The sequence below is a fragment of the Balaenoptera physalus genome (assembly GCF_965194825.1).
Source record: "Balaenoptera physalus genome assembly, chromosome: 2".
Taxonomy (NCBI): domain Eukaryota; kingdom Metazoa; phylum Chordata; class Mammalia; order Artiodactyla; family Balaenopteridae; genus Balaenoptera; species Balaenoptera physalus.
The window spans coordinates 97,445,779-97,460,859 of record NC_138883.1 but is presented as its reverse complement, the minus strand read 5'-3'; the positions used below and the strand labels follow the sequence as shown (position 1 = coordinate 97,460,859).

General features: G+C 40.3%; 1 protein-coding gene across 3 annotated transcripts in view; it reads right to left on the bottom strand.

Moving 5' to 3' along the window:
• Window positions 1-6,318: 6,318 nt before the first annotated feature.
• TMOD2 (tropomodulin 2) overlaps window positions 6,319-15,081 on the bottom strand; it is a 44,511-nt gene continuing 35,748 nt past the window's right edge. For all 3 annotated transcript variants that reach the window (XM_082448060.1, XM_082448062.1, XM_082448061.1), the window contains 3 exons: window positions 13,854-13,997; window positions 8,416-8,560; window positions 6,319-6,486 (listed from right to left, as the gene is read on the bottom strand). In XM_082448060.1, coding sequence (XP_082304186.1) covers window positions 6,452-6,486; window positions 8,416-8,560; window positions 13,854-13,997 — 324 coding nt within the window. In that variant the 3' untranslated portion in view covers window positions 6,319-6,451. The remainder of the gene's footprint in view (window positions 6,487-8,415; window positions 8,561-13,853; window positions 13,998-15,081) is intronic.

The following is a 15,081-nucleotide window of genomic DNA, read 5'->3' as shown; positions in this document are numbered from 1 at the left end:
CATCTAATTCACTTCATTTTAGAAATGAAATGAAGACAAGATAGATGGAAAGACCTGCCCAAAGTCACACATAGCTGACATACAAATCAGTACTATTTTCCAAAAATATCACTTGGTGGAAAATTGAGCATAATTCTTGTGGGGTTGGAGGATAATTCAATTCAAGCAACATTTATTAAGCACCTGTTATATACAAGGCACCTTACTAGATGTTACTGAAGATGCAAAGATTGATGAGACAGTCCCTGCTTCCCAGTACTTATGAAAGTTCCTTGAGGCTATGTTTCAATATCTTTCTTAGCAGAAAATAATACTGACCAGGACTAAGGTTGCTGGTGATAACAAAGCAGCTGATGCCCAGGAGAGCTGATCTCACAAGTAACATGTTCTCCCCTTCACCATCAGGGCTCGAGCCTGTTACACAGCTGTTGGGGCCCTAAGGACAGTCTTCCTTCCTAGGCCTCCAATCACACCTCAAATCTTAGCCTACCCCACCCCCTGAGTAGTGACAAAGCTGACAGGAGGGCAGCAGTGCGCCAGACCCTCCTCTCAACTCTTAATCACTGTTTGCTCTCCCCTTAGTGTCTCTGCAAGGGTCCTGATCACGTCCCAGGGTACTGTCAAAGTGGCCCAGGAAAATGCCCACCCACATACTTCACTGGTATATCTAACACCCACTGCGCCCATCAAACACTTCTCCCACCTCTATGTTGAAAGTAAAATAATTCCAGTCCCCTACATCATACCCATGTTTTAATTCCTCATATTCAAAAAGATGTGAGAGATGTAATTGTTGGTTAGAAGAAAATAAAATGGATTCAAGAGGCAGTGGAAAACGTTAGTGAATAGATAATAAAAATGATCTCCCACTTTTGTATAGCCCTTTCCAGTATAGTGTTTTCATCCCATTATCTGATTATATTCTCACCACAAGTCTGTGAGGTAGTTAGTGAAGTTTATTCCCATTATAGTATAGCTGAAGAACCTAAGGCTTGAGAGACTAAGTGGCTTGCCCCAAAGTCTCCCAGCTAAGAAAGTATGGAGCCAAGTGTCCAAGTTTCTTGACTCCAAATCCAGTGCTCTTCCCCCTATATAGTCTATAATTGTCAGGCAATTGAATGAATTGCCCATGATCATATACCTGCTAAGTGTTGGTGATGGGATTAGGAGTCAGCCTCCAAACCTGTTAGTATGGTGCCCTTCCACCATACCAACTAGCAGAGCCAATGTGCTCAGAATGACTACCATGGAAGATGTCAGAGAAAAGTCTAGTCTCCTTCACCCTCTCCCAAGTCAATGATGCATCACAAAACTGGGATAACCTCTGGTACATGTACAACCTTCCTAGAATAGTACCCAGAGGCAGGTTATAGATTCAAACCTTGCAACTCCTCCATCCATCTACTGAATGTTTAATTATAGCTGTTAGGGGCAGATGGGAAAGAGGTAAGCTGAGCAGAGCTTACTCCTACCCTTAAGCAAATTAAAACCTTTAATTTCCATCTTCCTTTCCCACAGCACTTAGCCCCTCCACTCTACTAAACTCCTGAACCACAAAACAAAATTCAATCTGACCTAGAGTTGGGAGCAAGAACAATGAATACATGCTTAAGGTTCTGGGTACTTTTCTCTCTCCAGCTTGTTATCAGGGGGCCCGATCATGTGATTTTCATCCAGAGGGCTCACCTGATGCTCCCAAGCATTCTCACACTTCTCCTTTGCATGTGTCTCAATCCTTGAGCATTGAGGATGGCATGGTGAGTGGTGGGGATATTCTAAATGAGGAGCAATAAGGGGAAACTGCTACTGGAAGGCAGAGCTAAAATATTTCTTCTTAGTTCTCTATTCATTAAAATGAAAATAGCCGTCATTGCTTCATTAGTGGAAGAGAGGAAGGAAGCTTCAGAATCATGACTTAAAACCCAACTCCAGAAACAGTTCCACTGAGTACAGGTAACATAGCACAGAACAAAGTATCCACAGCTTACTGCCCCCTGCCCGATTTTGCTTATGCAATCAATACTTGAGCTAAAGATGGTATCCACTTTTCAATAAGGCACTCTACCCCAAAACCCAGAAACACAGATCAAATTATATTAATCCAGAGTTCTTTCACTTCCTGTCTCCTTCACAGTGCCTAGAAGAGGGCTAAGTACATCACGCCCACAAAAAAGGAAAATACCCCCAAACTCTTTTGTAAATTTTAAAGGGCTATCTTACATTTAAAACATGTTGATGCTTAAACTGGTTTCAAGTTTGACTGTCTGAAATATTCTCATGGTAGTTATTCAGAACACACTGGTTTCCCTAATGCTGGTGACCTGCCAGGGGCCACATTTCTGTCTGGAAGAGAAGCAGCTGTTCTTTTGGTTTGATGTGCCAGGCTTCCCTTAGGGAAATTGTTTTGAGGAGTATAGGCATTGGGATGCTTTCTCAGTTTTTAAATGGAGATGGGCTTTTATTGTAAGATGAACTGCGTGCTCTAAGATGGGTGAGTTGCATGAGCCCCTCCAGGTTAGTGATTCTCTACCTAACCTAGGCCCGCAGCAACTCTGAGAAGGAAAGGGGAGAGGGACTGGGAGACAGCATCTCCCTTCAATCAGGAGTCCAGCTTTGGCCAAACACCTCCTTACAGTATTTGGCGACCTTTATGTACAAAATATTTACATACAATATATCCTACAAAGATGGAAGGAAGGGGCTTAATCATGTGGATGAAGATGAAAGTGCTTTCACCCATACACTTTAGGCATATGGAGAGATTTGGTGCTGGAACAATGAAATGATTTCCAGGCTTCTGATATTCATTCCCTAAGAGTTATCTTCCATACAAGCTGTGAAATTTGGTGGTTGGCGACATAAGCCACAAACTCTAGGGAGTGATTTCACATTTCACCTGGGCCTGAAGCAACTCTAAAAAGGACAAGGGAAATGGGTCTGGGGAGAGAGTACCTCCCTTCAATCAGTGGTCCAGATGCAGCCAAATACCCAGTTAGATATTTGGATATTTGGCAACATACACACACGCACCCACGCGCGCGCGTGCGTATTTACATTATGCCCTACCGAGATGAAAGGAAGGGATTTAATCATGCTGATGAGGATAAAAGTTTCCTTTATACACTTCTGGCAGATGAGGAGATGTAGTGCTAAACTAATTATATGATCTCTCTAGACTTCCAAAATGTATCTCCTAAAAGTCATCTTCCACATATGCTGTGATGGGTGTTGGTGATAGGAGCCTGCAAGTCCAGGTGAGTGATTTTACACTTAGGGTGGGCCTGTACAAGTCTAAAAGGGGAAAGAAGGCGGTCTGGGGAGAGATGATCTCCTTTCAATCAATTGTCCAGATGTTGCCAAATATCTCGATATAATATTTGGCAAAATGCATACATATAAAAATATTTTATATACATTATGCCCCACCATGATGGATGGTAAGGGATTAATCATGCTCAGGATCACGAAAGAGCTTCTACTTACACACACTTGGCAGACAGGGAAATGAAGTCCTAGGCTAATTAAATGATTTATAGGCTCCCCCAAATGTAAGTTTATCTTCTAATAGTTATATGAATACTCATGGAAATGTCACCTTTCGAGCTACTACAAAAACACAGGTAATGATAAGATAAACTGATTAACAATAAATATTTGATTTAATAGACTCTATATACATGTGACCCAACTATTTTATAAGCTAAAAACAGTGCTAAATTTTGACAATATCCCATTATCTTGCTTTAATACTATCGACAACTGCAGCACAGTCACTATCAAGTCCTGATTTTTTTTCTTGCTTTCTGCCAGGGTTTGCCAAGAATTGCTTTAGCCCCCGGTCCACAGCACCTTGGGGCTGCAGGGAACACTCTGTAGGATCCAATATTTCTTAGGGGTGAAGGCAAGAAAGAGAGTAAATGAGAAAAGAAAGGAAGAAGCCTTACTTAGAGGGGCATGTCAGTGACTCTGCACTTAAACATATTTGCAACAAATCTAAAGGGATAGGAGAAAGACAACTAAGAGATGTGTCTTCCCTGGCAACATGGTAACCAAAACATGTATACAAAAAGAAGAAGAAGAAGAGGGAGAGGGAGGGGGAGAGAGAAAGGGAGAGGGAGAGGAAGAAGAGGAAGAAGAAGGAGAAGAACTATATATACATTTTACCCAGTGGTGTGCTGCTGAATGTTTATTAACCAGCAAACTGGAGGTAGGGGAGATGGGTGAAATTTGAAAGCCATCAAAGGGGTGAAAGCCCTGATTTGTAACATTTGCTAATTTCCATGGTATAAATACTCCCACCATGGCCAATTTCAAACTACCAACAAGAAGTACTGAACTTCTGAGTTGGGAAGAACTACTGAGCTGGGCAGAGATTTATAAGAGCACACCATGATATAGTATTTCTGCCATACAGACACAATAAGTGCAAATAATCTCAAGAGTATGAAAAATAGTAAAGTGTATTTTTGAGTATTACTTTTGTTTTTTAATATAATTTATTTAATTCTAAGTGCATGTCATTTACTTTTTAATAATGGTTGTGTTTAACAACCAGTTTACAAAATTCTTGATAATTTAATAATGAGTAAGCCTGTGAGTTGGCTCTAACATACCACACCTAAATGAGTAAGAGGGAAAGAAAAAATCAGACTGAAAACTGTCCAATAGTAGTTGCTACAGAGATAGATAGATAGATAGATAGGGAGATGCAGTAGAAAGCTAATTAAAGGATTTTTAGGGTTTCCAAAATTCAACATGCTCTGCTCATTATTCCCTCAAAAAGTATAAAATATTCTTATGTCTCAAAGGATTTTATTTTGTTTTCTTCTATTTTCTTTTCCAAAGGATTTTAGAGATAGAGATGTGGGCACTTATAATACAGGTAAATGTTCAATTTTATAAGGGCTTTCCATCCTAAACAGTTTCCATGTGCTTTATAAACTAACTAGAATAATATATGAATTGTTTTTTCATTTATTTGTTTTACTGCTATCAAGCAACTCAGGAACACTCAGTTACTTAGTAAATTCTGGATTGGGCCCACCTTCTGCCTGAGTCAGCAACTTCTTTAGATCCAGTTGTCACCAGGACAAAGGATGTCACCTTTACAAGGCTCAGAATTATAAGGAAAAGAAGAAAAAAGAGAATGAGTTGGAAGGAAAGGAGGTGGGGAAGGGAGGCAGAGGTGCCTAAGGTAGTGTCAGAGGGTCACCAAGTCCAGCCTCAGGCACTGACAGTTACCAACGACCTGTGAGCTAGTGCCAAAGGCCGCAGTCACATGTTTCCTTAGCTTAATATCGCACTGGTGCACTGCTAGACGAAAAGATTCATGCATCTACCATGCAATCATCTCAGTCGTACTTTCACAGGCTTTGTCCTTGGAATGACAAACATCTGGATAAACGATAATTCATATTTTTTCCTGATGTTTGAAAATGTCTGGATGGATCATGCCATGTGGACAAAATCTGTATAATTAACCTGAATGTTCACATTTCATCCTGTGATCTTGTTGCCCTAAAGACAAAGCAATAAATGCTTCTAAAATTTGCCAAAATAATGCAATCATGTGTAACAGAAAACCTTAAGGTGCGATTATTATTGTTTTTTTTAGGAATGTACTATTTTAAAAGCTTCCCTCTTGCTAAAATTTAAAAATTTGCCATCATGGCTGGAAAACTTTAAAACATCTTTGTAAAAAGTTACCCATAGAGTGATGTTAAAGATTGAATTTACGTGGAATAATCAGTAAAAGTACGCATGCTAATTCATTTTGCTACTTGTGAGTCTGGTTTGAAGCTATTTTTGTGGGTGAAAGAATATTTCATACCTATTTGCTAAAGCTATGCTTATGTATCATAATGCTGTCTTCTTTTTATGAAGATGACACCACTGATCTTCAACCAGTAAGGCATGTGCATTTAGTGATTTTTCTGGAACTAAGGGAGAATTTGTGTTAAGTTGGTCACATTTTTTCACCCAGTGAAAGATTGGCAATGCTAACTTCTTATGTGGTCAGCAGAACACTTCTGACGTATTTAGCCTAACTCAAAGCTATGCATGTAAACAGAGATAGGCCTCTATCTTAATCACAGTTACAAACACATTTATATACTAAGTTCCTTTCAATGGTTAAAAAAAAAGTTCATGTAAGAAAGCAAGACCACCCAATATGAAAGTCGCTAAACCATTTTCAATTGTTGTCACCCACTAAGATCTGCATAAGTCCATTGGTGCAAGTTGCCAGAGGTGCCCATGAGCAAATAAAACAATCGTATACGTTTAAAAATCCAAGACAAATACGTAGTGCTAAAAAAGAATAACAATTAAATTATTAGTTGTGTGGTTAACGGAAATGAACAACCTTTGATAAAATGGTCCCAATGGAGAAGGAGAAGAGCTTTTGTTTTGAAATTGCCACCATGGTGAAACTTCCTCTTCTTGTGGAAGTTTATCTTCGGTCTCCTTCAACTCGCTTTTTACGAACTAGGTGAGAAAGAAAGGTTTAAAAAGACAAAATGAAGGAACATTTCTTAAACTTCAGACAAACAACAATAATCACACAGAATAGCAATCTCACACACTTGAAAATACAGTTATCAAAAATTTCAATATTTAACTACCCGTGGCAATAAATGGAAATGATAGAATAGTCCAGTGCCTTTTGTAATTTACATTCAAATAAAGCTAAGTCTGATAGTTGGGAACTTGAATGTTAGAGCTTTCCCATTTCTATGGAGTAGAAGGTCCAGAACAAACCCACGAAACAGTGAACGTCTAAATATTTTCATGTTTACTTATCCACAACACATCTTCTCAGCTTCTGTGTAACTCAGTCACCAACTGGCTATAACTAACTCCCCAGGATGACACATTCACAATTCTGATTCTGGATTGAAAACCAGGAGGAGCTGCAAACAGAAATTTAAAGTTTCTAAATCTGTTTTAAATGGAAACTTCGAAGTATCAACCTCCAAGGAAGGTATGATTCAGATGGCTAGCAAACTCAAGAGATTAAGGTTCCTTTAATCTGGTACTTAGTATCAAAGAAGCTGCCCTGACTGCCTTCCCAGTTTCTGCAACCCTCTTCTTCCCCCTTTCACCTCCCCACCTGCAGGCTCCTCTGGTGGATAGGAAGAGGGCTGCTCCAATCTTCCTGGATTTGGCAAAAAAAACAAAAAACAAAAGGTGCCCTGGCTGTGGCCCTGCCTCAACTTCCCACTTTAAATAGCCCAGCCTGCTCCTGCTCGGCTGCAGAAAATTCAACAAAAGCTGTTGCCCACAGCTGCCGCTCTTGGTCTCAGGACCGCCTCTCCATTTACTTCAGACCTCTTGTTTTGCCTGTTTTTCTTTGCTCTCCGTGTTGTTCAGATGAGGACCCACGTGTTTTCCCAGGAATCTTCCAACTGCTGCTCTAATCATTCCCCAAAGCCCTGTTTGCTGGATTGCCCCCTGAGCCTCACCCTTTGCACCTTGGAGGCAGGCATTGCCATATGCCTGGCCAGCCTCTGGGTGCCATTCACTGCACCTTTGCTGGGCCTCAGGGTCTTGGGCAGCAAACAGGACACTAACATGTACCTGCCCCCTTCTGGTTCTAACCCTAAGCTTCCATCTTGTCCACCATCTGAACCCTCTCCATGGCCAGCACTATACGTGGCGGGACACCTTGTCCAGTTTCCCTGTCCAAGGTCCGGCATTCTGTCCCTGAACCTCAGACTGGGGACTGAGCTCTGTTATTGGCAGACTGCTTGCCAAGTGGACTGTCTGCACCTGGATGGCCTTGCTCCACACTGCTTCAGGTGGCTGGGATGTCCCCAGACCAAGCCTTCCCAATCAGTCCCATTCTTCTTTGCTGTGGTTGACCAGGACATGCCTCACCTCATTCTAACAGAAGTCCTCAGCAAAGAGTGGGTAGCAGGAAAGATTAAAGAGAGGCTAACTGAAAAAGCTACTTCTGAGTTTAACCTTTATAAAACATAGCTCTGTTAGGTTATTTCACATGTAAATCACCAATAACCATATTTAACCCCAAGTACAAAAGCACAGTCAGGAGTCAAACATAAGTGAATTGGGAATTTCCATGTCACTGTGTCCATCTTGTGGTGTAGATAACAACAGAGGGTGATTACGTGTAAGAAGTAAGTAAAGGAGAAGTAAATGCACAAAGGAAATCAAGCAAAAATCAAAGCCTGTCTGGAAAAAAAAGAATAAACAGTTCCTCTTGAAAGAATGCTACAATAAAACTTAAACACTGTGAAGATGATGAGGATTCCTATGACCATGTAATAATGTGCTTCTGATGAAGGGCTGGCACCAAAGGCCAGTGGAAAGGTATCTGTGAGATGTTCTATCTGGAGAAATGAATGGTCATCCTGCTCTTCTAATTGCTAACAGCACATATTATGGCTGCATTACCCAGGTCATTATTCTTTGTGATGGCAGCTGCCACTCTTGTTCGTGGTCCTTGCTTGGTAAACTGATATCCAAACTTGAGGATCCTTGAATTCTCCTCGAGCATCTGGGCAATTTCCATCTCTACGGCTGTTCCCAACTGCTGCCTCTGATTGCAGGTGTGGACACATACAGAGAATGGCCAAGAAGGAAGAGGAAACAGTTACTCGCATGGGAAAGATGCATGGCTATTTGTTGGATAAAAAGGCAAAAGTCTCAAATTGAAAGGGACAAAATCACTTGAGGTATTTTCTCTCATACAGTTATTTGAGAACTGTTCCTTGAGGAGAAGCAAAATCCAACAGAAAGCTGAATCTGCTGGCATGTTAAACTGAAAAGACTAAGCAAATTATTTATGAAGGAAAAGACAATTCCAGATGTAAAATTAAAGCAAAACTAATACTTGGTGTTTCCAATTACCCCAGTACCTGCTGTTTAAACAAAGGGTGTTTTTTTAATAGTGACACTGTCTTATAGCAATCAATCCAATTATGGAATTTTCTGTTCTGGGGTCCATATCCAAAAATAACTGAAGATGGGCCATTCTCTCCCAACAGTCTCACTAGGAGGTCCTCAAGAGGCTTTATTAAAGTGGTTTGAACTGTAGCTAGTTGAATTATCGAACACTGAAGGGGTTATTGGGCTACAGGAAAATCCCCTAAGTTTTTTAAGTTGGTGGAAAGAGGCTTTTTGTCTGTTTGCTTTTTAAGTTGAGACATCGAATAATAATTTAAAAAGTAGAGTTAAAAAATGGGGCATGTAAATTTAGGAATTTACAGTTAAATTTAAGGAACATAGTATATTTTTTCATACTATATTCATTAATTTTTTTAGAAAGTACAAAGAAAAGACAAACAAAAAAAGTGTATAAAATATAAAAGCTCCCTTTCCCCAGTATTCCCATTCCCCATAGAGAAAGCCAGTTTGGCATGCAGTCTTTGAAACATTTTCTGTGCATTCATATGTCTACGTAATCACATGTACATCTACGCTTTTTTTCACGTAAATGGGTCACACTAGCATATTGTTCTGAAACATGTTTTTATTCTTCATTTAACATTAAGAACATCTTTTCATGTAGGTAAGTATGTTTCCCTCATCCTTGTAAACAATTGCGCAGCATTGTATTGTAGTAAGTGATCATAATTTATTTAGCTATGCTCTACTGACTGCTACATTCCTTTCCATTCCTATTCCAAACTATGCTATGGTGAACTTCCCTTGCACACAAAGTACGTCCTGGGGCATTTCTGCCAGTGTGCCTGTAGGGCAAATTATAGCTGGGCCCAAGAGTAAGCATGTTTCAAATTTTGATAAATTACTGACTTACTGTCAAAGGTTGTGACGATTTTTATTCCTGCTGATAGTGTTGGAGAGCTAGTGTTCCCTACTTTAGCCAACATGGGATATTATGAACCTTTTTCACCTTTTTCAATCTAAGGGGTAAAAATTTATTTCACTTGTATTTATTTAATTGCTTTAATTTGCATTTCTCAAATTATGACTAAGAACAATTAATTTTCTTATGCACTTATATTTCTTTGTTTGGAAACTACCAACCTCTGTCATTTGTATATTTTTCTACCAGCTTGTGGTTCCTGTTTTTAAAATTTATATATTAGGAAATTAGCCCTTTGTCAAGCATGCTAAAAAAACTTTGCTCAGTTTGTCTTTTGACTTTCTGATTAAGACCTTTTTTCATTTTCATATAGTCAAATTTATTAGTCTCTTAGATTTTATGTCATGTTGAGGAAGCCTCTCTACTTCTCATTTCTTCCATTTGTTTTATGATTTCATATATTTTAATATTTAAATCTTCATTTTACCTGGAATGAATTTTAGTAGAAGAATTAAGATAGAGCCCCAACGTAATTTTGTTCCAAAATGCTAGTGAGTCACAACATTGTAAATCAACTATTCTCCAATAGAAATTTAAAGAAAAATGCTAGTGAGTAGTCCCACCATCTTTTACTTCATTCTTTCCCCGCTGAGTTGAAATACTACCTTGCTGCAAAATTCTCAGGTGTACTTGGGTGTGTTTCTGGACCCTATGGCTTTGCCAAGTCTATGTCTGTGCCTGAATCATGCAATTTTGATTAAACCTTTTAAATATATTAAATATATTAAAATATGTAATATATTAAAAGATATATTTAAATATATATATATCTTTTAAATTTGGAAAATTTAAGTATTGAGCAGATGAAGAAAAGTTAATGGAGGAATTTTTGTGTTCTAGGCAAGTTCTAAGGCTTAACTCTGTTCCTCTTCTTTCTTTTCATCCAGCAACCTGTCAAATGAGTCTCTCCCCAAGAAATGAACAAAATGTGATATTTCCAGTCAGAAAATAACAATTCAGGGTATCCACAGTATAGAGATTACTGTTCTCAGCAGCGTAGGGCCATGGGAGGGAGAGGCAGCAAAAAAGGTAAGAGATTCTGACCTCCAAGTTTCATGAGCAACTTTAGTTCATGACACACTTTCCAACAACGGGGCTGTATTAGAGATTGAGACTTGAGCTAAGGTCGGGGCTGCCATAGTTATGGCTTATGCCCCCGGGGGCGGCCAAAGGTGCTATCCAAGGGCAGAAGGAGCTCAAGATGGATGTAGCTGACTGAGGGGGATGACATAACACCCCTCTATTTCCCCTCACAAATCTTAGGCATTTGGAGTCTTAGATTTGGGTAATATACAGCTTGAGCGTGCTGTGGTGATAAAAGGATATAAGAGCCGAAGAAAATTATATTGGGAGGAGGGCATATAAAAGAAGGGGAGAAAGTAGTATAGCATAGAGCATCTTTCTTTCTTAGCCTGAGTCTTTTTTTTTTTGATTTGAGATCTTTTGTGTTGTATAAACCCAGGGCAACAAATGGGCACCAAAATTTCTTATAATTTGGATGTTTCTCTTTTTTATTTTAAGTCACTAAATACAAAGAAAAAGAAACAAAAGTTAAGCACACAGTCCTTCAGATCACCTTTTTTGTGACCTTTTCTCTCTACTCAAATTTATTTAGCAGTTACCCATCTGTTTCATTAATATGCATCACTGATTGTTCTTCTCACAGGGGCACCTGATTAAATCATCACTTGTTTACCTGGAGCTTAGTCATGGCAGCTCACGCCAGTGCTGGATTCTCAGCAGGCCTTCATTTTGGTGCAGCTGCCTGCTGCAATGATGCTAAATTGGTCTCAGCTGCTGGCCCTTCCTGAGGAACCGGTCTTAGAGATTATTTTATTTCAAACCTTTCACTGTACAGATGAGGAAACTGCGGTCTACTTCTAACAGTCTATGAGTCAATGAAGAAAATTTGGATGGAAGAGAAGTTTTGAGTCTGAATTTCCTTCATTGGAATAAAGCAAATAATTTTTCCAGTTGCTTTAGAACTTAACACTCTTTCTCATCACAAGTAAAGAGAAGCCATTTCAGAGGCATATTGCAAGATGAAAGTTGAAAAATTACACAAATCCATCCCTAGATGACTGAGGATGGGAGATGAGGTTTGATGCTTCAGAGGAATTTAAGAGAGCAGACTTTATATTTCACGGTCTTCTTCACATGCATTCTAAAAAGCTACTCTATTCTAAACTTTCAGGATTTCAGCTCATTTAATAGGTATAAGGTTGCTAGATTTAGTAAATAAAAATACAGGACACACAATTAAATTTGAATTTCAATAAATAACAAATAATTTTTTAGTATAAGTATGTCCCAAATGTTTCATGGGACATACTTGTACTAAAAATAATTCATTGTTTATATGAAATTCAAATTTAACTGTATTTTATCTGGCAACCCTAACTAGGTAGTATCTTACAAGGAACTGGTAACAAAGCACGTGGAACATTATTTCAGATATGGGGTTGCACAATGGCCTGAACCAACACAGAAAGTTAAACATACTTTGGAACGAGGTATCCAATTCTGTCTTAGCACTCCTGAAAATATTTACTAAGAGTCCTCATAACTTCTTCCTGATACTAGCCTATTTGATATATATCCCTGAGCTATCACTTCTTTTCACTCACTTAATATTTCCCTCTAGCTTGTTTTCCTACTCTCCCACGCCCTAATTTACTAGCAGCTGGACACATTAGGATACACAGGAGCGAGCTTCCTAAGTGTGTACAGCCACGTGTGCACATTCCCAGGGATTCACTCCACACCTCTGCAAGGGAAAGCTGTTTTGATAATGCATCCCTTCTAGGGAGGGTGAGAGTGAGGGAGTACCTGTCTCCTGGTGGGGTTCCCCTGCTCCCCTGGCAACAAGGCTCAGGAGGAGTCTCGGGACAGAGGACCTGCACTGAAACAGCCCACTTGTTCCGGTTAGCAAAAAAAAAAAAAAAAAAACACACAAAAAAGGAGAGTAGAACTATTCATGGGATCTGCTGGGGGTCTCCAGGCTTAGGCAATAGTCTTGGGTGGGACCCTGGGGCTTCATCACATCTTGGAGGGTCTAGACCAGGGATTTTCCTAGCCATGCAGGGGTCACTTCCCCTACTGCCCGTCCCGTCACCCCACAGGGGAATGCTCACAGCATAAGTCTCCTTGCTTTCTCCTCTTTCTGGTCCATTCCAAGGCCCTTTATTCCAACTATACAGTGTCTAGACCTCGCAGATTCACTGAATCCCACTGCAGACACGTCCCTGTAGCCAAAGGGGAAGGGCACAGCATCATGCTGAGAACTGAGAGCTGCTGTCTGGGAGCAGGAACCAGCTGAAACCAGCAGAGCGACTACAGCAACACTGTAGGCTGACGCTGGGAAAAAGAGGTCTTCGGGGTACAGGAGGGGGTGGCTCCAGGGAAAAGCGGCTTGCTTTGGCTGTTGGTGGGACCTGGAGCCTTGCTGCAACAGAGCTGAGACTGTGATCACACTGTGGGTGTGGACTACTACTCTAAGCCAGGCCATCTACTAGAACCCCGAGTCCTTGAAACAAGGCTCTGTGTCCAGCACCAGACAGCAGGAGCCCGGGACTGCTCTTTTGGCTCTGGCAGCCTCCAACCAAGGACAAGGAGTCTGTTTCTGGGTGTGGCCACTCTGCTTTTCTCATAGTCCCAGCGAGAGGCAACAGCTAGGCTGGGGCAGGACTGCGCTGAAGTTCCTGCTAAGAGGCAAGGATGATGAAGGCTGAACAAAGCAGCTGTCAACACCTCTGCCCCCATCTCCTCTTTTTCCTCCTCTGGTGCCTGACTAGCGCAGGGCTGGGGAGAGCCTTCTGTCTCAGGCTTCCCCACTGTGCACCGTTTAATCATTAATATGCTCTCCCACACACCCTCCACATGCTGGAAGCTGTCATAATTTACCAGAAAGCCAGAACATCAAACTGAGTCACAGAACTTTGTCTTTTAACTCCCTCCATTGTGGTATTCCTCCCTTTCACATGTACCCTGTGCGTTAACTGACCTGGTTGTCGATCTTGATCTCTGTCAAGGTGTCATTTTCTTTGAGTGCCTCTACAAGGGCCAGGATCCCAGTACCAGTGATAAAATTGGATTCTATGTTTAGACTTTTCAAGGTCTTGTTTACTTTTAGCATATCTGCAAAAGCCTTGTTATGTGAAAAAGAAAATAACCATTAGGGTTTCTGAAGATTTATTTACTAAGCTTCCCACCCCCACATTAAATACATATTTTTTACAGTACTTAAAGAAAACCTTAGTTAAATCATACTTTCACCTCCAAGTAACAAAGATAATAATTAAAAAATGCAAAAAGATAGTTCAGTTCAGCAGTCCAGACTTACGAATTTCATATACATGCAAAACTTAAAAAAAAAAAAACTGACATAGAATTAACAACTTTGTTTTATTAAGTAAGGACATTAAAAAAAAACCTCACTACCATCTGTTATCATTGTCAATTTTTTTCTTTTTTTGAGAAAAGGCATTTTAACATTAGGAAAAGTGTAGAAACGACACAGTCTCAGAATTATTTCCCTTTTACTATGAATGGATAAAAATTTTTTATCATTGACTAGCATTTGGGCACTACTTCAGGTCATCACAAATCAGGATTTTTCAAAGATAACTTTTGGAACAAAATCAACACTCAGTGGCAGAACCGCTAAAGACTCCTTCCAGTTCAAGACAGCAGACTGTACACATGAACCTGTCTGCTCCCTTTATTCCCAAAGTTTCCCACTGTCATGAAGAAAAGATATAATTTTTAAGTGGCTGGAACTCTCACAGTGCGAGAAAATAAAAAAAGAGGGCCATTATCTTGAAGAATTGCTAAAACACAGAAAACAGAAAGATTGGTGGAGAAATTAGTACAAAATTGCCTGAGATGCCAGAGGTAAGAGCTGATTAGGGCGTCTCATTAAAGAGCTACCTTAGGAACAGGTGGATCAGCTAGAGCAGGTGGCGAGCACACCATCCCTCCCTGTGGCTTCCCTGAAAAAGAGCGACTGCCTGCATAACCATCAGTGAGAAATCTCCCAGGAAGAGGCTCTAGTGAGGGTGCTAGGTCCCAAGAGAGAAGCAGTGCAGAAACTGAGGCACCTCCAGATCTTCCACCAGATACTGTGTCGGAGAAGGGAGAGGAGAGGCGGCAATTGCCCAGGAAGGAAGTATACTGAAATGTATCCCTTGCAGAGTGAAGCCCTACTAACTGGAGCACTTGCAGAGGACTCC